The sequence below is a fragment of the Vicia villosa genome, unplaced genomic scaffold (assembly GCF_029867415.1).
Source record: "Vicia villosa cultivar HV-30 ecotype Madison, WI unplaced genomic scaffold, Vvil1.0 ctg.000071F_1_1_2_unsc, whole genome shotgun sequence".
In the NCBI taxonomy this organism is placed as follows: domain Eukaryota; kingdom Viridiplantae; phylum Streptophyta; class Magnoliopsida; order Fabales; family Fabaceae; genus Vicia; species Vicia villosa.
The window spans coordinates 66,366-93,778 of record NW_026704996.1 but is presented as its reverse complement, the minus strand read 5'-3'; the positions used below and the strand labels follow the sequence as shown (position 1 = coordinate 93,778).

Here is a 27,413-nt window from a genome sequence, read left to right as displayed (position 1 = left end):
GTTGTCCTGGGGGTGACATTGAGCTACTCCCACTTTTTGCCATAAATGTTGCCAAAATAACCTTGATATTCAATTAAGTACAGGCCAGACTTAAACCAAAAATATACTGAAAATATTAAAATCCATAAAGAAAAATATCACCGAAAACAACTGTTTCAGTCTTCAGACTCAGAGGTACTAAGTTCAGCATCTGTAGTGTCTTCATAAGTGCCATCATCTTGACTGGCTTCTTTCTCAACTTCTCTGTCTGATTCACCTTCTTCTTCACCCTGTAGTTGTGTTGTCTTTGGATGTTCCAGCTGATGTTGTGACAATGTCAGGACCATGTGTTCCTTGAAACAGTTTGTAGTGAAATGATAAAGCACTTTCTCTCTTGCAAACATCATCATTTTCACTTAGGATATTAGGGTACTGATTCACAATTATACCACATATGATAGACGGGAAGGCAATAGGACCCTTCACACTATAACTCCCGGCATGCTTCATTGTCTGATCAAATATGTAAGTACCGTAGTCAAACTTGGTCTTGGTTCCAACAGCATATATAAACTTTCCCAGCACAATAGCAACAGTTGACTTATGATTTATGGGCACCCAGTTAACAGCTCCAATCTTGTGTAGCATTGCATATTTTATGCTGAGCTTGCTTGCAAAAAAATTTCCTTTCAGGGGCCAGGCTTTCATTTGCTTAGCCGTGATAACCTCGCATATTTTGTTTTCAGTCACTTCCAGCTCAGGTTGAGCTTCATCAGATCTTCCAAGAAAGTTGTTGATAACAGTGGAGGAGAAGGTAACACATTTTCCTCTGACATATACTTTTCTAAAATCCTTTGATTTTCTATCAGCACAGTTTTGTGATAGATTCACAATGAACTGTTTAACCAGCATTTCATAACACGTAGGCAAATGAACAACAATTTTGAATAGTCCAGCTTCATGAATCAAGTCCATGATTTCTTTATTCTCAAGGACATTCTTAGCCAACTCCCTTTCCAAAGCTAACCTCTTGTGGTAAACATATTTCCACCTATTGACACTGGAAGGATAATGAAAAGAGATATTATCAATGGGTACCTCAGGAACACTAGCAACCAGCTTGCTAGTTGTTGGTTTCTTCCTTAGTGGAATGTCTTGAGCATCAACATCAACATCAGAGTCAGAGTCAACTATAGCTTGAGCCTTCCTTTTCTTGGGAATAACTTTGCTCCAAGATTTGGTTGGACCAACAGAAACACTCTGAGACATAACTATGCTCTTTATGGGATCTGTAGAGGTACTTTTCTTCCTAATAAAGTCAACAGAGGGACTTCTAGGAGAAACCTTTCTCTTAGGAGAACTTTGTACAACATCCTTACCTTTCCTCCTAGTCATAAGCCTCCTGGTTAAGCCAGGATTCACAGCAGCTATTGGTTCATTATCAGAAAAGTCATCAAGATCCACAACATGTGAGCCTGTTCTTATAGCAGTACCTGTACCAGCATCAACACCAATATTCCCAATGTCATTGACATCCTTTGTGACATCACCTTCAGGAGTGTGTGCATTATTATCAACAATGTGGACATCATTATCATTAGAGGGCTTTCCTATGATGTCTTCCTTAGGTACACCAGCGGGTTCAGGGTTCTGAGGGGGTTCATGGATCACAGTTTGTAGAGGAACAGATATCCCAGGGACTTGATGTTGTTCATCCAAGATACGAGTGACAATTTTAGAAATGACTTTGTAAACATACCTTGATCCTTCCTTTGTTAAATCCTCACGAGGAGTGGAAGATGAGGGATTGTTGGTTCTGCCGCGAACATCCTCCTTTGGTCGTCGTACATGTGGAGTGCGCGGTTATCTTACCTTCAAATTGTCAACATGCACCATTCTCAAGGGTGCAACATTCAGAAACTCATTAGGGTTAGTCATATCAGTGCTTGTAGAAGTATCATGCATATTGAGAGGAGACCCTTCTTTGGGAGAGAAGGAAGACGATTGTTGAGACATCTTGATGAAGAGAGTGAATCTTGAACAATACTCGGTGGTGGAGAAAGAGCAATTTGAGAGCACACGATAGTTGTTGTAGAAAGACGGCAACTGAAAAATCCTTTTGAAAACTAGGGAACCTTTATATAAAATATAATTTTGGAAAATTTCAAATATTGACTATTTAAAAATCCCAAAATATATTCCCCAAATAGTATTAATTGCTATAATTCTTCATGGGGGCAAATGCCTATCTCTCCCTCTAACTCTTCAAACTGATTTGCATCTAAGACCTGTGTTAAAATATCAGTAATCTCTAGACTGGTGGCCATATGCTTCAATGTAATATTTTTGTCCTCCACACAATCTTTGATGAAGAGATATTTAATGATGTTACAGAACAATATTACGACATCCTTTTTGACATTATACTTCAAAAAAATTGTTGTATCCACCTTAATTGAGACCAGTCTAAGCCTTTCGTGTGAATCACACCCATCATCAGATTTACAACTTCATTTGTGATAAGGAAAATCATGCTCTCCTTGCTTTCTTGATTTCCTAGGTTGATTTGTGAAGCATTTACTCTTTCATTCCAGGCTTTTGAAGCTCGGTCTATTGCCAATGGCTCCTCTCTTAGATGAAATCCATGATCAATAGATAGCTCCCTTGGTACCACGTTCCATACAGTACTTCCCTTGAACAGGTAGACTTCTCTTTTCATATCTCTAGTCCAGATGTCATTAAGGATAACCATCATTGTCTTCTTTAGGTCAAGGTTGTGAATACTTCAGGTAATTGCAGATGGTTCCCTTGATCTTCGACAGCTTCTGGTAGTTGGTTCCTAACAATAATCTCCCTATGGAGAGCATTTTAGATACTGAAAGATGAACCTTTATCAATTCCAGAGCCATCTTTTATCTCAGTGCACACAGTTGATTTTTCAGCATATTCTGATGTTAAGGCATCTGTTTTGACATTCTCACATCCCACTGAGATAGTAGTCTCACCTTCTTTCAGAGCATTACACCTTATTATTGTGTACTTGCTTATAGCAGGAATGAACTCTTCTTTTCTGGAACCTTCATCTTTTTTAGGTTTCCTTCTTCTAGAGCTTCTTGTTTTGCTTATGGCCTTCTTTTCATTTATGTCACAACTTGAGTGTTCAATGTCAACACATAACTTACACTGAGGTGGCTCTATTTTGGCAAGATTTTTATGTTGAGGGATATTTCTTCCGGTAGGTGCATGAGTTTCAGGACATGTGGACCTCAAGTGACCTATCTTGCCACATTGATGACATCTTTTAACTAAGATAGGTGTACCCTTTTCTTGATGTATTTCCGGATGTTGAAGCCTTTGATTAGACATCTTTTGCTTCATCTTGTTGGGAATGACTCTTACTTCTGACTTGCTGATATTTATGGCTTGATTACTTCTCATTGTTTTCTGTTTGTTAGATCTTGTGTTTAACAACCTTCTCTCCAGGTCAGCAATTTTTGACAGGAGACTTACTCTTTCTTCTTGTAAAAGTGCATGAACATTTTTATACTCTACTATTCTACACAATCTTTCATTCCTTAGCCAAGTCTCAGAGTATCCATCAGCAAGTTCACTTATGGTGAGATCTCCAACATAATACTCATCATCAGATTCTTCCATTTCTTCAAAAGGAGCTTCTGGTTTGACAGGTCTTCCTTGATGATTACCCTCAATTTCTTCTTTCCTCATAGAACATGTAGTGGAGTACTTTGAGGTTTTAGGCTTCCATAAGTAGCAATTATCCTTAGATATAGATCCCTTCATGACTTCCTCATTTTCTCTATTGGTGACAACACATCCTTCTTTAGTGAATCTGACATTGAACCCTTGATCACATAGTTGACTGATACTAATAAGATTTGCAGTTAGTCCGTTTACCAGTAAAACATTGTCCAAATTAGGGACACCAGGACCTTTTAACTTTCCAACACCTATGATTTCCCTTTTTGCTCCATCACCAAGGATCACATACTTATTGGAGTGAGGTTTGATATCCACCAAGAGGTTCTTCATTCCAGACATATGCTTTGAACAGCCACTGTCAAGATAGCAGTCTTCTTTGGCTGATACTTTTAGAGGGATGTGAGATATTAGAGCAACACTCTTGGCCATACATTGTTGATTCTTGACAGGAGTGACCTGTTTGAGTTTGGCTTGATGAGTGTTGTTAGAGTGTCCAAATAGTCTGAAGCAAAATGAATTTATGTGCCCAAGTCTTCCACAATAGTAGCACCTCCATCTCTGGAACTTCCTCTTTAGCTGGTTCATGCTTCTGTTTTCGTGAAATTGTGACATTGGTCTTGACATCTGATTTGACATACGAGCTTTAGGATTTGACCTTAAAATGACGTCTGATTTGCCCCCATATCCTATTTCAGACATGCCTCCTGATCTCTGTCCAACCTTCTTTTGCTTCTCCACTTGTTTACAAACTTCAGTACTCCTGACATATACTTCTTTATATGAGGCTGCAAGCTCATCAAACGTTAGTTCATCTTCATTGGAGTCATTATCAGATGTACATACACTCGTTAGTACTGTGATGTGTTTTGCAGTTTCCTTTTCAGACTCACCCTCAGAATATCCATCAGACCATGTGACAGAGAACCCTTTATTTTGCTCCTTAAGGTAGATGGAGCATTCAGGTCTAATGTGACCATAGCCTTCACATCCATGGCACTGAATCCCTTTGCCTTGGTTGGGCTTCTCTTCAGATTTAGATCTTCTTGAGTCATACGACTTACTGTTGTCAAAGGGAGTGTTCTTGACATTTGGTCTGGATTTCTGATTTATTCTTTTAATAAACTTGTTGAATTGTCTTCAGAGCATGGCTATGGCTTCTGATAGATTCTCATCACTTCCACCATTGCTTTCTTTTGAGTCTTCTTTAGTGTTAGATACAAAAGCTATGCTCTTGTTCTTCTTTTCAATATTGTCACTTATGCTCATCTCAATATTTGGAGGGAACCAATGATTTCTTCTACCTTCATTTTGCTAATATCCTGAGCTTCTTCTATTACTGTAACCTTCATATCAAATCTCTTAGGTAGTGATTTGAGGATCTTTCTTACCAACTTTTCTTCAGACATTTTTTCTCCTAAGTGTAGCAACCTGCCCTAAAATAAAGACTTTTAGAGTCGCCACCTATTCTGAAGGGCGAATCGGAAACCCTACGCAATTTAGAGATCAGGGTAAGATTATTATAATCAGGTCGAGGGAAGGTGTTAGGCACCCTCAACCCTTTCCTAAGGTTTGCATCTTAAAGTAAAGGTTTGTGGCTAAACATAAAGAAAGGTGACAGAAAGTTAATAGGGTTAATAAGCAAATATTATGAACATGATTAGAGTTTTGAGAAGGGGGACTCGCCTTATTGCCAAGTGCCTACGTATCTCCTTATGGAGAATCAGAGTCAACGTAGTTCGGGCACAGGGTTGTACGCCTTAGAATTTGAATTTGATTTGGTTTGGAGGCTTTTTGAATAGCCTATCGTAGTTTTGAATTGCGAAATTCGAAGGTATTTTGAATTACCTTATCGTAGATTTGAAAATCGCAGTATTGAAGGGATGAAAATTCGTAGTATCGTGGTTTAGTGTGTTTTGAATGTTTGGGCGTACAACCCTGATTTAATATGTCACCGTTAGTTGCGATGATCAATAGGTTTGATCATTATAGTTAACAGATTAATGGGGTATTGTTGGTTACTCTGACCGATAGATTCGATCGTCGCGGGCAGCAAATAAAGTGTATTTTAAATTTCATATTTTTTATCTCTTGTCTAATGCGACTAATAGATTTAGTCGGGTCGAGAAGAGAATTAATTAAGGGTTAATGTTTTCTTTGCCAAATGGGCAGTGGGATTGGGCAAACCCTACTATGTTGATAGCCTGTCTAGGGTTTTTGTGATTTTTACAGTTAAAACTAATTAAATAAATTAAATCGAAATAATCGGAAAAAAAACCTAACCCTAGTCATTAACCTAATCCTAATGTTATTATCCCTAATTAATTTAATTGTCATGATTATTCTAATTAAATTAGCCTAAGTGCATAATTAACCTAATTAACATTTACTAATGGTTTGCTAATTAAATAATAAAACATGAAAGAAAATGCTTAGAAATAATTAAGTAATAAAACATGAAAGAAAATGCTTAGAAAATATGAAAAGCTGAAAACTTGATAAAAAGACCCCTGAGGGGATCGAACCTGGGACATCCTGGATAATGAAGAGATACTCACGCCAACTGTACCACGCTGCTTAGCTGTTATTGAGTCAACTTCGCTAGATTTAATATGTTCACGCCTTCTAATTGGGTTTTCAACGCAATTCCACCGTGGGCCCCAGTATCTCAGCGATATCCAATGGAAAACGGAGAGAGGGTGGGCTTCTTGTTGACCGTCCAATCAAAGCAGCACGCGTGCGGTCTCCTAGTCATCATCCCTGTTCATCTTCATCGTTCTCCACCCCTAGGAGTTAGCTACGATGTAGCTTCGTTTTAGCTGCGATTTATCCATACCATCCTCGTAGCAAATGACCTGTAAAACACAACTCCACAAAATAACGTTAATACGAACCTAAAAACCACCTAGATCACCTAAATAGAACCTTACGAACTCAATGACGGCATTAGTTCGTTCTGAAACGGTCTGTAACCTCATATACGAAGAAGCAAAAGTTTCATGCTCCATTAATGGTGGATCACGGTTCAGACGTTAAATCTTGCGAGCGAGGGTTCTAAACATTTACAAATATCAGTATGAACCTGAAGGTATGCATCAAAATCGTTTATAGATCAAGGATTAAGAGTTTGAGATTGTAACTTACCTATCATGGTGCAATCCGAGTGGGGGTATCCTGATGTGTTGCGAGCTTCAAACAGGGCTGGGAATCGATCCTGATACTTTCAGGGATATGATATGAAGCTTAAAATTGCTGGGGATTCTCTGTAGAATAAAATTTTCCTTGCCCTAAGTTTGGCCAATATTTTGAAGCTTAGTTAGGTTTATGAGGCCGAGATTTCTCCTCCCCTTTGGCTGCTATGTTTTATCATATGTATGAGAGTCGTTTTAGGGTTCCCATGGGCTTGGTCTTTTTGCATTTGAAGAGTGAATAACTTTTGTTCAAAAAATCTAATACTTTCTTTCTAAATTTGAAAAAAAAGTCTCCATAACACATGACCACGTTTTTTGGACCTTCATGGGATATTTCTTGGGCCTTTGAATAATAATAAATGGATCCATGCAACTTGATTTCATTAGTTGATATTTTACATAGTTTATTTAATATTTAAGTGAACAAAATTCAAATGAATATAAATAAATATGATAAAAATGTGATGATGGATTTTAAAGGTCAAATTATGGGCCATGTACATGTTTGAAGTCAGAATCTTAGGCCCCTTAATCCAAAAATGCAAAATTATGCAATTAGGGTTTCATGTGTTTCTTGAAATTTGGCCAACTTGTGCACATCGTATCTCCCTCAATTTTAATCATATGAATGCATTCTAGGACTTTTTAGAAAGCTCAGAGAGTCCTTTAAATGACATTTTTGGTTTCATCTCAATTGAAGCTTCCATGCTCAAGTTATGAGCTTTGACCTAAAATGTGTTTTTGTTGACTTTTCGGAGGACCTATAATCTTTTGCACCATATCTCTCAAATGAAGCATTTCTGGACTTGGCTTGTGAGAGACAAAGTTGTAGAAAATCCAATTTCCTTCAAAATAGGCTTTGGTTGGGAAATTTTTGATACTTCATGTGAAAGTTATGGCCGGTCAAAGTTGAGTTGACTTTCTCCTTAAAAAACCCTAATTTGAACCTTTTGACTTTGTTCATTTCCGAGTTTTTATTAATGGATCATGATCAACCTTTGATCAAATGAGGGATATAACCTCAAATACTTGATGTTTACCAAAAGTCAGGGGTTTTGACTGTTCCTAGTTGACCATGGATCACCTTAGCATTTGAATGAGGAATCCTTAGGATTGAAGCTTGATAATTGACACGGATATGCTTTGAGACATATGAGATACCTTAAGATTCATTTGAGGCCTTGGAGATTCAAACTCTTTTGATAAAGTGCAAACCCTAGTTTAAGAGGCCCTCGGTTAGAAGAATGTTGCTTGAATAAACCCTTGAGCCTTGAGTTATTGAAGATGAATTGAGGAGGGCAAATTTTGGGGTATGACACTAAGGCTCTAGAGGTGTTGGCAATTTCAAGAATGTTCATGTAGAAATCATGAATTATCTCATCCTCTTTCATCCTGAGATTTTCAAACTTAGTGGTTAACATCTGAAGTCTCGACATCTTCACCTTGGATGTGCCTTCATGAGTTGTTTTGAGAATATCCCACACATCTTTGGCCAGATCACAGTGCTACACAAGTCTGAATATATTTTTGTCTATTCCATTGAACAACGCATTTAAAACCTTGGAGTTTCCCAAATTCAGTTCTTCCTCATTCTTGTTCCATTCTTCTTCGGGTATTGACACAGTTGTTCCATCTTTGTCTTTCTTCGTAGGATGTTCCCATCCTTTGCTCACAGCTCTCCAGGCCTTGCTGTCCACAGACTTCAGAACTGCTACCATACGAGGTTTCCAGTAGTCATAGTTAGATCCATCCAGAATGGGTGGTCTATTCCCAAAAATTATTACATCCTTGTCCATAGTACCAGAATTTATTTTCCCTAGATCTCACCCAGAAATAAACAGGCAGGGTGCCTGCTTTGATGCCAATTGAAAATTCTAGTAACACACGATGGATGTCGCATCAGATGTTATGATATCCACTTCAGAACAGATTATAAATTTTTGCAGAAAATAAACAAAAACAGTAAAGAACACAAATGATTGTTTACCCAGTTCGGTGTACAACAACACCTACTATGGGGGCTGTAACGCCCCAGACTGCTTTCGGGATGATCGACTAACCCCACAAACCAACACGGGTCTTTTCAGCATACTTTGACCTCACTCGCACGCTTTCTGGGAAACTTCCCAGAAGGTCACCCATCCCAATACTACTCCAAGTCAAGCATGCTTAACTGTGGAGTTCTTATTGAACGGGCTCCCGAAAAGAAGATGCATCTTGTTGGTATAGGTAGTACCTATCAATCCTTATAAGCTTTCCTTCAACCATGCAGTCTCATACCTGCACGGCCTCAGGATTCCTCTCATTCCGATGTGCCGACCACCCTAGCCCTCTTCGGCCTCAGGTGTTACATGCGGTGCAACCACCCCTCGCCTTTCTTCGGCCTCGGGTGTTACATGCCCACCAGCTTCCGCATGGTTCGTCCTCGAACCACATCGTACTGGGAGAGGTCTGGCTCTGATACCATTTGTAATGCCCCAGACTGCTTTCGGGATGATCGACTAACCCCACAAACCAACACGGGTCTTTTCAGCATGCTTTGACCTCACTCGCACGCTTTCTGGGAAACTTCCCAGAAGGTCACCCATCCCAATACTACTCCAAGTCAAACACGCTTAACTGTGGAGTTCTTATTGAACGGGCTCCCGAAAAGAAGATGCATCTTGTTGGTATAGGTAGTACCTATCAATCCTTATAAGCTTTCCTTCAACCATGCAGTCTCATACCTGCACGGCCTCAGGATTCCTCTCATTCCGATGTGCCGACCACCCTAGCCCTCTTCGGCCTCAGGTGTTACATGCGGTGCAACCACCCCTCGCCTTTCTTCGGCCTCGGGTGTTACATGCCCACCAGCTTCCGCATGGTTCGTCCTCGAACCACATCGTACTGGGAGAGGTCTGGCTCTGATACCATTTGTAACGCCCCAGACTGTTTTCGGGATGATCGACTAACCCCACAAACCAACACGGGTCTTTTCAGCATGCTTTGACCTCACTCGCACGCTTTCTGGGAAACTTCCCAGAAGGTCACCCATCCCAATACTACTCCAAGTCAAGCACGCTTAACTGTGGAGTTCTTATTGAACGGGCTCCCGAAAAGAAGATGCATCTTGTTGGTATAGGTAGTACCTATCAATCCTTATAAGCTTTCCTTCAACCATGCAGTCTCATACCTGCACGGCCTCAGGATTCCTCTCATTCCGATGTGCCGACCACCCTAGCCCTCTTCGGCCTTAGGTGTTACATGCGGTGCAACCACCCCTCGCCTTTCTTTTCATCCAACTACGAAAATCACCTGACTTTAATCCAACTATACTCAAGACATACCATCTACCGAATTAATCCATCAACTATCATTTCCATTGGAATAATTCCTCATTCTCAATCAATTCACCATCCATAATCTACGCATATCTCAAACTCAACTGTTATGAATTCATGAGTCCATACTCTCGCCGGTTCACAACAACATTGCTTCAATAACGTTTGGACTCTTACAATCAACACCACCTTGGACCAACTTCTACATGCTAACAACACGTCCAGGAGACAAGCCTCTCCCCCACATATTTCAAACCAACACCTGCAGACAACGACTAGAACTAACAAACAAGTACCGACAGTGTTTCACACACATGTCGAGTACTAAGGGACAAGCAACATTAGACAATATTGGTCGGACAGACCGACCTGCTCTGATACCACTTGTAACACCCCACTTTCCCATTTTATAAAAATATGGTAAAATAATAAAAATTTATCAAAGTTCACAAACAAAAGTGGAATGTCACGTCATTTCAAGCCAAACAGAATATGAAGTCCCAATTACTTCATCTATTCATTTCTCATTAATCAATAAAAACAGCGGAAATATTATTTTATTTGAAAATAATCACGACACAATTGCCAACTTATTCCAAAACTCCACACAAAATCGTGGTCCTCAAATATTTGAATCAAAAACAGATATGTAACAAAATTCAATTAAAAATAACAAATAAAATAATCCCCAGAAACATCCCGTGTTACGTATCAGAGTGACTCGAACTAACAACACGGAAGACTTCCATAATGCTATCCTGGACTTCCACTGCTATTCTTGAGTACCTGCCCATTTCCCATGGTAGGGGAAATATTAGCAGAAAGAGTGAGTACTCACATACCATTACAAAAGATATATGAACAAATATAATAACATAATTCATAGGTCGTGGTTCATGTTCACATAACATCATACTGCATATACAAACTTCATTTATTCAAACATTCATCACAATATAAATTAACGCATCATTCACAATATCATAAACAAGTCATCACAGATCCATTCATTTATGCAACTCCATAATGCACATATCACGACACACATGTCCCTCCCAATCACAACTCAACAAACATATAATAATAATAATAATAATAATAATAATGACAATGCAATGTGACTCAATGACTTGACACAATGCATGTGGTACCAAAACATCGTTGTTCATGACCATAGTTCCCGTCGGAACTCTCGACCCCTTTTTCATGGTCCAGTGTGACCCCTATTTCATGATCACATCCACGACCCCTGTTTCATGGTCAAGTACGATCCCTATTTCATGACCGCACCAATTCATGGTTTCATTCAATCGAATCCGATTCCTAAAAGAATCCGGATAATTCGCATACACTCCACTGAGCAACGAATTATCTCCACCACGACTCCACAATTGAGTCCGGACCTACTAGGCATCTACCATAGATTTTCACCTAGCAGTCTCAATGCTATATTATGCAATGCACAATCAACAAAATATGCATAATCACAAATAACAATATGCATATCACACGATCCTCTTGATCACACATAAGCCACACACTAACCATAATTCACAAAGATTTACCACAACACAATATGCACATTCATAATAGATAATATGCATATCACACGATCCTCCTAATCACATGTAAGCCACACACTTACCGTAATTCACAAAGAATTACCACAACACAATATGCACATTCATAATAGATAATATGCATTCAACAACAACATACAACAACTACCAATTCATATGACTATCATACAGTCACCACATCATACCACAACTTTCCAACACATCACATATACATGTCAAAACCTGCAGCAATCACAATCTACAACTACAACACACATTCGCACAACCAAACTCAACATTTCACAGTTCAACACATCGTAACATATACGGAAACACATATAACGCATCGAATTATTAGAATTCTGGTATTGAAAATAATTTTAACAGAAAGTACACGAAACCAGCTTTCCAACGATTCGAACGGCACGCGAGTTGGACACCCGGAACAAAAGTTACGATTTTTCAAAGTATTTCAACAAACCCGACACCGACATTTTACACTGACACCTTAAAAGCACATTAGACCTTATTTAAATTTAATTCTAGGACTTGAAACCATTTTTACAAGAAAGAACATTGTATTTGGTTTCTCCAGGTTCGAACGGTGAGTCAAACGGACACCCGAAACTCAAGTTATGAATTTTTGAAGTTTTATAAAAATCCTGCATTTTTCCTGCGAACAGCTCTCGGGTTCCCACTCAAATCCCCTCAAAATCTCATCTAAACATCACTATAATAAAAATTAAATACACAGCAACCTATATCTATCATGTATCAACAATTAGGAACCTTAAAACATGATTTCTAGCACAAAAGTTTTGAATCCAAATCCAAACCCTAACATTTCAATTCTAGCAATTTCAAGAACAAAATCCCTTTTCAAAATTGTTCGTAACTTCATTCCGACTCTGACACGCGAACACGCAACAACAACAAATTTACATCATACACTTCATAATCATACAATCTCATAATAACAATTGCAACCAATTATCATTCCAACAACAATCATCATAACAACATAGAATTCATAAATAAAAAATCAACAATCATCATTATTATCTCATAACGACAATTTCCCAAAACCCCAAATCATATCCTTATAAGCTTTCCTTCAACCATGCAGTCTCATACCTGCACGGCCTCAGGATTCCTCTCATTCCGATGTGCCGACCACCCTAGCCCTCTTCGGCCTCAGGTGTTACATGCGGTGCAACCACCCCTCGCCTTTCTTCGGCCTCGGGTGTTACATGCCCACCAGCTTCCGCATGGTTCGTCCTCGAACCACATCGTACTGGGAGAGGTCTGGCTCTGATACCATTTGTAATGCCCCAGACTGCTTTCGGGATGATCGACTAACCCCACAAACCAACACGGGTCTTTTCAGCATGCTTTGACCTCACTCGCACGCTTTCTGGGAAACTTCCCAGAAGGTCACCCATCCCAATACTACTCCAAGTCAAGCACGCTTAACTGTGGAGTTCTTATTGAACGGGCTCCCGAAAAGAAGATGCATCTTGTTGGTATAGGTAGTACCTATCAATCCTTATAAGCTTTCCTTCAACCATGCAGTCTCATACCTGCACGGCCTCAGGATTCCTCTCATTCCGATGTGGCGACCACCCTAGCCCTCTTCGGCCTCAGGTGTTACATGCGGTGCAACCACCCCTCGCCTTTCTTCGGCCTCGGGTGTTACAGGGGCTACCAAGCCAGGGAGGAAATCCACTATAAGCAGTATTAATTCAGAGCTAAACTCCCCCATTTACAACTCTTCACTTAAGACCTACCCAATGCAATTTCAATCTAGTGCTAGACCTGAGTTCCCACTCACCCCCTCAATCACAGCAGTGATAACAACAATGACAAATAAAAAGGATGTAGACACACTTCAAAAAAATCTTGATTTTGCTTCAAAGCTTCAATCAAGGTACACTGCACTCATGCTTAAAAGCTTAGAGTGACACAAAAATAATTACAACTCAAAAACACCCTATTCCAATACAATCATGAAAGAGACAATTATTTGGAGTACAATTAACACTAACACAAAACACGTGAACACAAAACACAATGGAAACACAAAATTCTTCACGTAAAAATCTCTGCCTCTGAAAGTAGGATTTGCAATCTTCTTATAGGCAGTAGCACTTGGGCCTTGGGCCTTCCAAACATAAATTAGGGTTAACCAAATTAACCTAATTTCCACATCATCAGGGTGTTCACATATGTTGTAGTACGAGATATTTTAGCATAAATCATACAGCACAAAATATAAAGTTTCCTAAATTGTAGCCTGAGATAAGTAAGGAAACATAAGAACTAAAATGTAACAGCTACTGCTGTCAGATACTGATGTCATGACATCAAGCATGACATCCAACGAAAACCTGTATTAGCTCAACCATACAATCCTGCACAATTCCACACACAGTGTGTCAAGACATTAGTCAAGACATCACACACACATGAATGTTTTACCATAAAATGCAGCCAATTTAAAAGCATCTACATACTGTGTAACTAATTTTTCCTGATGGAATAATCTAAGCCTCCAACGGCCATTTCGACTAGTTCATGTTTAGGCACCACTATGAAGCACCTAGACTTTAACAAACGGAACCTGTTCAGATAGTCATCTATAGGTTCAGTAAATTTCCTTTTAATACTGGCCAATTCCTTAAGACTTATATTGGTTTGGCCCATATAGAATCGCTCATGGAATAATCTCTCTAAATGAGACCAAGTATCTATAGAACTTGGTGGCAGAGTTGTAAACCATGTGAAAGCATTCTTGGTTAAAGAACTGGGGAAATATTTCATCCTTAGGTCCTCATTGTTCGCCAAATCTCCAGCCTCTGTCATATATCTGGCTATGTGCTCCGTAGTGGATTCACTAGTATCTCCTGAGAATCTGGTAAACTTAGGGACTTTGCAACCCCTTGGTAATTCAGTCTGTAAGACATAATCTAACAAAGGGGATGTATAATTTGGCCTTCGAAGTCCGGTGTTCAAACCGTTCTGGGCCATGATCCTTTCTATCACAGTGGTCAAATTAGTCTCCATCTGGTTGTTTTGCCTAACCCTATGGATTACTTTGTTTGCATCTTGGTTTCTATTAACCATCATGACTCTCCAAGGTTGTTCATCAGGAACTTCCTGTCGAGTGGTAGCGATTCCCTGGGCTTGTTGTTATATTCCTGCCCCTAAGACTCTTTCGCCAGGCCCTTGTCTAGGTGGTCGAGTTTGATTTATAGTTGGTTCTTTTTCCTGGGTTATAGCCTGGTTGGTCCTACGTCGAACAGAAGTTTGAGGGGCTCCTAGGAAATGTGCTATACGTCCCATTTGTGCAGACAGTTGTTGGTATGTTTGGGCATTATCTTGGTTAGTCCTATTAACATTTTGGATTAAGGGAGATAAAATAGTATTCATTTCTCTGAAAAGGACTCCTACCATATCATGGTTACTAGCATCCATTTGTTGTCGAAAATCTATCTGACTATTTGTGGTTAATGGGGGAATAAAACTTGGATTTTGGATACTGTGTCCTAAGTTGTTCATCCCAGATTCCTGAATTCTATATTGGCGAAAAAGTGGACATATTGGGGTGAGTGTATATGGACGCAGTATTGTGTAATCCATACATAAAAGAGGTTGGCATCCCATATGGTTGTTCTCTCCAAGTTCTCTGTTGTTCGAATCCTGGTGGCCTGGGTGTCGAAACATTCTGGACATTTTGATTTCCTAGATATGTCAAAACAATGCCATCTTGGGTATTCGATGGGCCTCCGACTACACTCATAAATGGAGGAGCCGTAGTCGAACTATTAACAGGAATAGAAGAGGTCAAATTATTAGTGGCCATGGATCCAGTGTACGCTTGAGTGGCCTGGGAAGTTGGGATCGCATTTGTCGCGTCTGTCGAAGTTGCGGCGATTGTTCCCGTTGTTGCACCCCAAAATTTGCCCAATTATTTATTCCCCATTTGGCCTTCACATTACATTCATGTGCATACCTCATATAGGCCATTCATCCATTACATTCATCCATATCATGGTTACTATCCAGAATTGATAAGAAAAGAGCTCCTGCAGAAGAAATTCCTGATCAAAAATAAGGGATTTGAAGTCTGATTGTATGGCATCATTCCCATTTAAATCCTCCTAAAATCAAGGTTTCATCATCTCCAAGTCAAAGCTTTGATTAAAAGATACAATCCTCAAGTTCATCGGACTTTCCAAGTTAGGGTTTTGACCAAAGTCAACCCTGTTGACTTTTCAGTCAACATTTAATCAGAAGATTATTTTTGAGTATGAAATCATGGGTGCATTGAGGAAGTATTCATTTGATTCTCATTGAGTTGAAGACTGATTGGAAATTGGGTCAGAAACGGATTAATCGGGAAAGTCGTCTGGAATCAGAAAATTAGGAAAAGTTGACTTTTGGGTCAAAGTCAAAGTCAATCGTTAAATATTGACTTTTGGTGGAAAGTCGGTCAAAAAAAGTCAAAGAAATAAATAAAATCAAGAGAATGTCAAAGATTGCCAAAATTGGAAAGTTAGTTGAAAATTGAAGTTACCAAAAATAGAAAGGAAAAATACTTAGAAAAATATTTGAGGATTTGGAATTGGATGAGCAGCCAACTTCATGACCAATTTACACGTGGTTAGAAGTATTTTCTGGAAAGTATTTCAACATCAAAGTTGTTCAACTCATGGCGCACTACAACTTTGTAGTTCAGAGCTTTTTCATTTGAACCATGGTTGCAAAGATACAAAGCTGAAAAGATTGGAAATCCCATTAAAAGAGAGTTCTACACTTAGAAAATTTTTGACATTTTTGGCATGATGATCAGTCAACTTCAAGCACACTTTTCATCTAGATTCAGGATTCAATTTAAAACAAGGTCAACAACAAAGTTGTTTATTTCATATGAATCTACAACTTTGTAGTTGAAGGTTTTCTCATTTGAATGCTAGATAAAGAGATATGGATGAGAGAAGTTGGGTGTTCATAGTTGTTGGAACCAAGGTTGCATGGCAGATTTCCAGGTCATGACCAGGCATTGTATCAAACAGGTGGCATGCCAAATTCCAGGTTGATTTTAGAGATATATATGTGTGCTATGAATGGAATATTGGTATGTTTATGTTCCCCTCCGTGTGCTCTATTCAATAAATCAATAATCAAGTCAATTGGACAAATATTGGAAGATAGATGAAGCCTCAAAGTCACTGCCTCGCAAGTCTCAAGTCAAGCATCCGGCCAGGCCTAGCTCTGAGTCACACACAGTCGTTTTCACAAACAGGTGGTGCGCCAAATGTGAGGTCGTTTTTTGAGCTCCACAAAGCTTCATTTTGATCGCGTTTGGTGTCAAGTCATTCCCTGCCATGTCTTATTTCCAACGAGCCATAGATGGTAAAAATTGGATACTTGTGGATTGAGATAGAGTCATCCAAAATGGTGCCCCTACAAGGACGCGTTTTGACAAGGAACCCGTGACCAAGAGTAGGTCACGCGTGCGCATCCCTGGCAGTGTTGGTGTCACATGTTCATGATCGTTTTACCACACTTCAAGGTATCTTCTCAAGACATTTGCAACACCATTGTTACTCCCTTCCATGTCCTCTTGAAGTTGAACCCGAGTTTATGCTAAGAAAATGTTCAAGGTGAAAAATATATGGAGTCAAAGTGAGCATCGTGGGTGGCATTTTTGCTTGGTGTTGGATCCTGCTACACATGTGAATGAAACTTAATGACTTTGCTTCTTGCTTTTCTTAAACATGCAGCATTTTGAGTATACAAAAGCATGTAAAATTCTTACTACAAATAACAAAAACTTGCTGGTTAAGGGAAAAGGAGAAATGATACACTATTTTGCATCACACCATAAACCATACACACACACACACTCTCTATAAAAACTCTCCACATCTCACACGCGAGGACTCTCTCCCCTTTGAATCTTCCAGAAATCTCTTCTCTCATCACACACACATTTTCTCTTCCACTTCTCATTTTTCTTTACTCTCTCATCACTCTCCCATTTTCTCTCCTCCCAACAACTTCCACAAACCTTCATCAACATCTTCAACACTTCAAGGAACTTCATCACCATCATCACAGCAACTACAACGTCACTAATTTCCATTAGATTCGTCTCCACCATCACCCCTTGTTATTCTCGTCGGTTTCGTGAATCATCATCTTACTACAAGTTCCAAGAACCATTGCACACTGAGTTTATTTCTCAGTGGAAGAATCATACAGCAAGAAGCTATTGTCGACATCAGCATCATCTTCAAAGAACAAAGGAAGCAATCGGATTTCTCTTCAAATCTTGATCAAGACCTTTCCGCGTAAGATTCCTTTTCCCTTGCATTTAGAAGCACGTATAGGTCTGGAGCTCCCATCATCAGGGACTTGGGTTAGGACAATTAGAACCCCCATGTTTTCACTGTATATGTTGCATCTGTGTGAATTTTCTCTCCTTGAACATAGATTCGGTTTGCAAGATATAGCCCTTGTATGAATGTGTGAGTCGCGTATTTGAACTCCTTGTATCATGAGGATTGCTTTGGTACCAATTTTGTGTGATTTAGGGGAAGTCTTGAATACTAGGGTTTACAAAGGGCGTTCGATTTTAAAGATAGAGTGGGAATTAAGGAAAACTGAGGCCAGATCTGAACTCTACGTTAAAAATCAAGTCGGAAGGTGGTGGCTTTTTCTGTTTTCGGGCGTTTTGGCGGAGGACTGATGGTGGTGCTAGCCGAGGAAGATGACCGGTACATCTCCGGCGCCGAAATGTTTTCATGCATTGGCCGTGTACGTGGCGCGACAGGACTGGTTCCCTTTCCCCTTTTCTGGCTTTTGTCTTCTTTTGCATTATTGAGTTGAGTACGTGTGGCATGATGATTGGCCCAGGGAGTTATTTTGTCCTATTATACTTAAACCTTGGTGGACCAATTGATATGTGTGTAGTAATGCATTGTTTTATTAAAAAAGGCATAGTGTAGAAATATGTGACATGCTGAGTAATAGTTAAAATGGAATAATAAGGGTGATAATAAAAATGAATGTGGATTGTTTTGCTGCTGGGCCACGCCCTTGAATCTGTTATGTGGGCCTGGCGTTTTGCTGTCCACACCCTTAGTATTAGGCCCAATGCGCCATAGCATAGAATTCAGTGTATTTCTAATTGCTTTCTCACCCCTGCTTGCTTTAAGATTTTCTTTCATTTCAAGTTTGTTTCTCTCGTAACTTTTGCTTGCTAAATCATTTTCTCACGAAGTAAAAAATCAATAAAAATATGTTTTAGATTCCTTAATGTGTTTAGATAATTGTAATATTTTTCTAAGAATTTTATGACTTATCTTGGTATTTTTAATGGACTATTTTCTAAAGTGTAGTCGATTTTGTTTCGGTTTAGGTACCTTGTGCGTTTAGGCTTGATTGAATAACTTGAAAACTGATTTTTTCCATTCCTTTTTGTGTAAATTCAGTAGAGATATATAGGATGTCATGTATCAAATAGAAAGTTCTGATTCTAAATTTTGGTATGGTTTCTAGGCTAGTTCCTTTAGCGTTCGATTATTGTGCGTTTGTGTACGATTGTTGTTTGTCTTTGCCCATAAAGGATGATGAACTTGTGCAATGCTTTTAATACTTTTTGAGGACATTTCTAGGACTGTTTAAGAGGCTTTAGTACCTGATTTGTGAATTTTAAGTCATCCTTTCATGCTTTGCTCAAATTTCCTTTCTTACATGTAAATAACTTGCTTTTAGTTAGCGATTGTATCATAACTTGTCCAAGTGACCTATAATTTTGTATGAGACCTCTTGACTTGATCTCATAATTGTTTAAAAACCTATTATAGGCTGTTCACTACTGACTTCCATCATTTGATTACATTTTTTTAACTTCGTTCACAATTTGAAATCGTCTAGTTAGTTTGACCTAGTTTTGTCTAGTTTTTGTTCGAACTTTGTGTTGCTTCAAGCTAATTGACTAACATAGATTGGTATGAGGTCTTAGACCTATAAATGAATTAATATGCTACTGACCTCAAGTTTAGTTCATGTTTTCATTTGCTTTTTGTTTTGATTAATTGATGTTTGTTCGCTAATTGTTAAGTAACGATTCAAGCGATACTTTGGTAACTTCTTGTGAATATTTTCGTGTGATGCCATGATGCTTTTGTGTTTGATTTAGGACACTAATTTCCTTGGTTTGCTACTGCCCTAGGGATTTCTTACCTCTTTCTCATGCTTTGCCTCTTCTTTCACACTTTGATTGTTGTTAGTTTAAGAGGCGACGATTGTTTGTTCTCCCTCCACCTTTTGTGGATTGTTTTCTCTTGGGATTCATTGTGTGTAGTCTCTCTTAGGAGTAGACTTGGTTAGGGACTTCATTAAGTCACCTACCTTTCTTGTTGCTTTTGCTTATCTCTTACTATATGCTTACCATGTTCCCTTAGAGCGGTGACTTCAATCTTCATTAAGATGAGTCACATAGAACAACTTAGGTTGTAGTCTATGCATGATAACATAGGTAGAGATCCCTTATCCTTGACCTTAGGGCCATTTGTATGTTAGCATTAGGTTAGAAATGTATGTTCCCCTTTTGCATAATAAACAAAAATCCATAAAACACCATAAAACATTAATAAAGGTTGAAAAGTAATAAAATGGAATGGAAGCTCTTGTCCCTCTTGTTTAAGGGGATCACTTGAGTGGAGATTCCTAAACTTAAAAAAACACAAACCAAGAGTTGATTGAGTCTTCCTTGATTAAGGTTCACTCGAAACGCTCGACATACTTTTGTTTAGCTTTTAAGAGCATGTTACTTCCATTTCAATCCCAGCGTGAGTCTCCAAAGGTCGAGCGGCGGAGTGTGCTGTAACTGTTCACTAAAAAACACCAACAAATCCTAAAAAACATAGAAAATCTTGAGCAGAACTACGGCGCTCTGATTCTTCTTAAGAGGATACGTAGGCATAGAGGCAACTCTAGCGAGCACAATAATTATTAAAAAACTTTAGGTTTAATCATGCATTGCATTAGTGATAGATACACCCTTAGATAGAAACAAACATAGGTGGATACCATCGAGTACGATGGGCGTGAGGGGTGCTAGCACCTTCCCCTTGCGTAACCGACTCCCGTACCCTGTTCTCTGGTCGAAAGACCTTGTTCTTATTTTGAGTTAGGTTTTCTGGTATTCCTTTCCCGCGATGGGATAAATATATTAGTGGCGACTCTGATCCATTTTTCACGGTAGCGACACCCGTTCCTTGTGGAGGATTTTGATCCCCCACATTGCTGGCATTATTAACCATCTTTTTGTTATATTTTCTTTTGGGTATTGGTTGATTATTGGTGGTTATCTTTACACTTCTAAGGTTCATACAACAACGGTAAAGACAAACTCACACCCTTAGCAACCAGATAATCCTGAATCGAAAGATTATAAACCGAAAGTAATACAAACACACTCTTTGACACCATCCCACCGGGTGTGCCAATTTGTTTATCATAGACAAAGACAAAGAGATATGCAACGAATATGGTGGGTGGGTCATACCTTTTTACGAATGCACATTTTTGATCATGGGTCTATAGTTTGCTTTTAATGGTTTCGAAGTTGGGATTCTGAACCATTTATTGATTGCCCATTCTCCAGTTAGGATTTCGTCAAAGTCTTCCAGTACTGGTGTGAGTACCCAAGAGGAAAGCCATCTTTGTCACTTTTTTTCACCTTTTCCAGGTTCAACGTAGTACAATGAATCATGCGCAGGGTTAAGGTTTAATTACATTAACGTAGGTTACCCTCTACTTCTAAGTGTATTCCATTGGCGTGAAACATTTTAAAGATCGGTCCTTTTTAGTTACTCCTCTCAACGAAAAGGCTCATGCAAATACTTGTGCCATAGAGACAAAACCAGAATACCGATGTACAAATTTATTTCGTAAGTTCTAGAGCCAAGGACACTTCGTAAAGGGGAATGATTCATATGTCTACATGGATGATGATATGTCCCAAGAAGGGTTTTACCTGAAAAATGGTTAGTCACTTTCTTTAAAGAGCTGGATTACGTCAGAGGCGTAGTTCCGCATGACGAAGCGTCGAGGAAAGATTTGAATTGGCTTATTGAAACTTGCATGTTGATGGACTCTAACATTAAGGAGGAGAGGAAAGTAATTTTTGGTAAGCTCTCAATACTTCTATCTTTCTTCGCTTGCCACCTTTGTCTACTGTGTTTCTTGATGATTTGTCAATTGCCGCATGTAGAATCAATGAATAGTGTGAGAAATTAATTCAGTAAATGAAGAGGGAAGCTTGAGCTATCTCGACGATGACTATTTCTTTGAATATTCCAACACCTACCATCATTCCTGTTCCAGATTGAGTGACAAAGCAATTAGTCTTGCCTTCCCTACTGGGTTTACCATAGCTTCAAGGGGGAATCATCCCGGTTCCCGACATCGATGTGAAGCAACTGGAAAACTCATCGAAACAAAACAATGAAGTCGCCATCGAACATCTATTTATCCTACGCTAGGAATGGAAAATATCGAAGAAAACCAAATAACAAGCAATGGTCTCAGAGGAAGGGTAAGGGTGTCTGTTACATGAGGGGAAGGTATTCGCTCGCTAGGGTGTCTGTACCCTGTGCCTACGTACCTCCAACGTGCAATGGAGAAATCAGAGTGCCGTAGTTTGGCTCAAAAGTTTCTATTTCTATCTCGATTCGCGTCTCCTAGCGAAACGGAACCGAGCACCCTAAGGGAGCATGCAAACAAGGAGCATCACAAAGAACCTAGCAAACATGGCATGTGAATAGGCATCACAAATAAGAACATGCGAACATGCATCGCAAATATATCATACGAATAGGCATCGCAGATAGAAAGACAAACATGTAACAGGCATACACAAATGTGAGTGTGTGAACAGGCATCACAAGTGATAACGCGAACAGGCATCGCAAACAACATGTAACAGGCATACATGTGCAAGTGTGTGAACAAGCATAACAAAGATATCATACGAACAGGCATCGCAGATAAGAAGATAGTGAACAAGCATCACAAACATATGGCATACAATCGAGCTCCGCTCGAGAAACAAACAAACTACCGAAGTAGTAATCAATGCAAATGCAACACACAAACGAGCTCGGTTCGTAAAGCAAGCAAACTACCGAAGTAGTGACCTGGGGACTAGGGAGACGTTCTAGCTAACGGGGAGAGTCCTCCGAAGCCACCGTCCACGGGGAAAGTCCTCCGAGATGGGTGAACAAGACAAAAAATAAACGTTCTAGCTAACGGGGAAAGTCCTCCGAAGCTACCGTCCACGGGGAAAGTCCTCCGAGACAGGTGAACAAGACAAAAACTAAACGTTCTAGCTAACGGGGAAAGTCCTCCGAAGCTACCGTCCACGGGGAAAGTCCTCCGAGACGGTTGAACAAGAAAATAATTGGAAATAAACTAAAAACAGTAAACAAACAAGAACAGAGCCTCTTTCGAGGGCTTGGTCAGATGAATGCCTACCCTACTTCTCATGTTATGAATGATGCGGCATGCCTACCCTACTTCTCATGGCAAGAGATGGTGCGTGAAAGAGTAAAAGGGACCAGGAGATAATACCGAACGGATAGCAAACCCGTAATGAGCTAGCAAGCGAAAGCAAAGAAGTCCATAATGCTTCGAGTAAGCCATCATCAAACACAGTCAGAAAGCATCGTCGTGAAAATAAATCACGAGCGACATGTGGTACACGTTGAACATAACCACATGAATAACCTGCAAGAGAAACACAATCCAGACACCGCAGGAATATACATCTCAATGAATGAGATATCAGATGAATCGCATCGGGAATAAGCTCGTGTCCCACAAATAAAGTGGAGCACGACGCAAATCAAGTCGCACCGGAAGCGAATTCGTGTCCCACAAATAAAGTGGAAAACGAAGCAATCAAATCGCAATCGAAGGCTCTCTCGAAGTACCTCGCACATCTCAACAACCGAATCAGTAATAACAAGGAGGCATGTACCGCCATAGAAAATAATAGCTATTAAATTCTACTTAAATTCTAAAACAAAGTCTACAAGAGCAATTTGTTCTTTTTATGACATTTTTATCTAAGCATTAGAATCAAAACTATGTAACAAATCATTTAAATTCTAACAAGGAAAACATATTTTTTATCATCTAAAACAAATATAGAAAATAAAAATCTAATTCTAACTAGAAGAGAGTACATGTTTTCATTATCTTTTATCATGCAAAAAATCTAATCAAACATAACATTTTTCATGGTATTTTATCTAAACATTAGAGCAAAACTATGTAACAAGACACATAAATTCTAACAAGAAGAAATATTACATATTTTTATGTCATTTTTTTATAATGCAAAGAGTCTAATCAAACATCATATTCTTCATGGCATTTTCTATCTAAAAACTAACACAAAATCTATCAAGAATATTGCTTTACCATTACATTTTGTCATCTAAGAAAAATATGAAATCAAAACTAACTCTAACTAGAATAATACATGTGTCAGGGGGTGTAAAGTGTGAAAACAGGAATGTTAACAGCCAAAAACAAGCAACATGGGCCAAGGGGAGGTGTGTTAACAGCAATTCGGTGTGGATATGGCCCAAGGATGATCCATGGATTCAGATTTTAATCCATATTCAGATTTTTTTGTTAACTAATTTTGATTATCCACATCCTATACCTTTAATTCAATTAAATCCTACTAAACTAACACTAATTAATCAGAACAACTCTAAGTTAATTCTTCTCCCTTCAATGAAACGGCGGCCACGCCTCCTTCTCCGGCAAAGACTCTCTCCGATTGCTCACTCCGTTCGATCTCTCAACCTCTCTCATCTCAAAATGCGGCGGCGCTGCAAGCTCTCCCCGGCGAAACTCGACGGAGCGCACCTCTTTTAACCGCCGTCGTCAACGGATCTCAGCCTCTCATCTTCGACCGCCACGAACTGAGTTCTCCTCCATTGATTCATATGTCTTCAGTTCAATCAATCGGAGACAAGTCTGATGTTCCTTCGATTATGAGTGGGACGACGAGAAACACCGAATCCGGTAACTCCTTTACTTTGCTCTTTTCTTTCTTCTTGAACTTCGTCCAGGTTTCTCTGCGTGAACTTGTTACGGTGTGGTCCTTGTTGTTATCGTGTTGACGTAGATGAAGGTGAAATCGTTGCTTGAAGGTTGCTTCGGTGAAGATGATGATTCGGTGTTCTTGTACTTCAGTGATTCAGAGAAGTGGAGAGCATTGGAGATTGGAGAATTGAAAAATGCGATGAGGATTGAGAAGAGTTATCGATAATGAATGATGCATATTGCTGTGTTGATATTGAGGAGTACTGATGAACGCTATGTTGCAACTGTTACGAATTGCAGTGAAGAAGACGATGTTGATTGATTGAGTTTCTGGAAATTGAAGGTTTGGTGATTTCTGTTATGGTGAATCCAGAGAGAAAGAATGAGGAAGGCGTTGAAGATTGACCGTGGATTCAAGAAGATGATGAAGATGATGAAGGTTCAGGTTTGTTACATTTCGGTTATTTCTGTGAAGATTTTCTGAGTTTTTTCTGTTATTGATTTTGTGGTGAAAATGAAGATTGAAGGTGGTGAAGATGATGAAGATACAAAATCGGTGGAGAGAGGCTTGTGGTGTCAAGAAGATGATTTTTGTCACGTTTTTACTGTATTTTTTGTATGTATTGAAGATGATGATTGATTCTGAGATTATGAAGATTGAATTGGATCTTGAAGAAAGTTTGTTACAGGTTTTTGCTCAGGGCGAGAGAGAGAATTGAAGAGTGTGATTGTGGTTTATTCCATTGGCTGCGGCATAGTCGGTTTTTGTTGTTAGTTGCAAGTTTTTGATTTTTGTATAACATGACTTGGGCTTCTGTATTATAATGGGCTATTTCATTTGTAATTCAAATTTTGTGTAATGAATGGTATGGATTTGAAGAAATGATATGGTGTAATGTCATTTGGATTTTGAATTTTGAATTGTGATAAATGAATTTAAATCCGACTCTTGAACATTTTCCGATTTTCATAAGGGCATTGCAACAACAACACACTTAACCCATAATACTTAAAAAGAATCATCTCTCAATAGCTTGAATCATTTCTCAATAGCTTGAATTAAATTCTTGATGAACAAAAAAGGTCTTGAACAAAATTTGAGCAATAGAATCAATTAGGAACAATTGGGAACCTTCAGAAATGAGAGATAGAACTCTGCTTCAAAGAATATCCACTTGGGATGAGTTCCACTTGGGGAATAAGGCACTTTCCACTGGGGATGCTGTGGAATGATCCACCCAGCATGCTGTAACTTGTTGGAGAGACACTGAGATCTTTAGACGATGCTGGGGATTATGCAAACCCAGGCTGTGGATATTACCATCGCTTGGCGAGACTTTGCTTTTGCATCGGCGTGCTTCACTTGAATGGATACCTGTACCTTTGAGGTAAAATATAAAATGCCCCAGGATATAGCATGAAGTCTTCACTGGATTTTCTCACATGGCAGAGGATGGTGATGCTCACCCACAATAGGAAAATGCAAGAGCAAATAGATTATCAAACATCTGGGCTTTGAAACTTTCCAAACAGATGTTGGATTTGAAGAGTTGACAGGCAAGCAGTGATTAGAACGCCAAACATGTATCGGCCAGAGTATCAAACAGACATTGATTTTCCAAGAGAGTGCCACCAGGAAGTGGGCTAAAGGGGTCAAGCAAGTGTTGACTTCAAAGGGACCAAACAGGCATTGGCTTTCATAGTGCTCTGCATATTCGTATGATTGTGAGGATGCCAACAAGTATTGGACTTTCAGTTTCTGACTGCTAAGGATGACAACCCCTATAGTTCTTAAGTTCATAAGCCGTTTAGCTCACACCTGAACTTTAAACTGAACACCTCCTGATGAGGATAAAATGCCAATGCATAGTGCTTTTCCCCAGCCTGTAAGGACTTTGAAGAAATTTGTCTCGTAAGGACTTCTTGAGATTTGTGCTATCATAGCCAACTTGCCCCAATATCATGACTTTTAGAACCATGCCCCTGATGGACCAGTGTTGGAAATAGCTTCACCTACACTTGGGTGAATGCCCTTGTTTGCTTAGCACTTTGAGAGATTCTTCGAATCTTGACCTGATTGCCTCAGATTGATTGAAAACTTACTCGATAGAGTATTCAAACGCTTTTGTGCCCCTGAAGGTGATCAGAATTTGAGATATTCTTGCTTCAACTCAACGGAGTTCTGAAGACAACTTGCCGAAGGGAGGAATAAACTTTTCATCTGAAGTTCATGATGGAAACTTTCTTGGTGTTAAGCACTTGTTCATATGCAAAGAATGTTTATTATGAGAAATATAATTCTAATGCAAAAAGTATGTTTATCTTGAAGTTTAAAGAAACTTTTTGAAAGGATGTCGTAACACCGATTTTTTTGTTAAAGAAAGATGGTGTGATACCAACTCAAGCGCTTAGCGGATCTCCTAGGAGTCAGCTTACCGTATTCTCGTGTATAGTCTGCTTTCGAATTAACCCATGCTTCAGTTAGGACTTTTAAGGGTTGTAACGTGTCC

At 39.2% G+C, this 27,413-nt stretch overlaps 1 protein-coding gene across 1 annotated transcript; it reads right to left on the bottom strand.

Moving 5' to 3' along the window:
* Window positions 1-264: 264 nt before the first annotated feature.
* Window positions 265-2,731, bottom strand: LOC131623467 (uncharacterized). Its single transcript, XM_058894476.1, has 3 exons — window positions 2,470-2,731; window positions 1,852-2,114; window positions 265-1,629 (listed from the first exon to the last, which is right to left on the bottom strand). The coding sequence occupies exons 1-3, from the start codon at window positions 2,729-2,731 to the stop codon at window positions 265-267; spliced, it is 1,890 nt and encodes a 629-aa protein (XP_058750459.1).
* Between the last annotated feature and the right edge of the window lie 24,682 nt (window positions 2,732-27,413).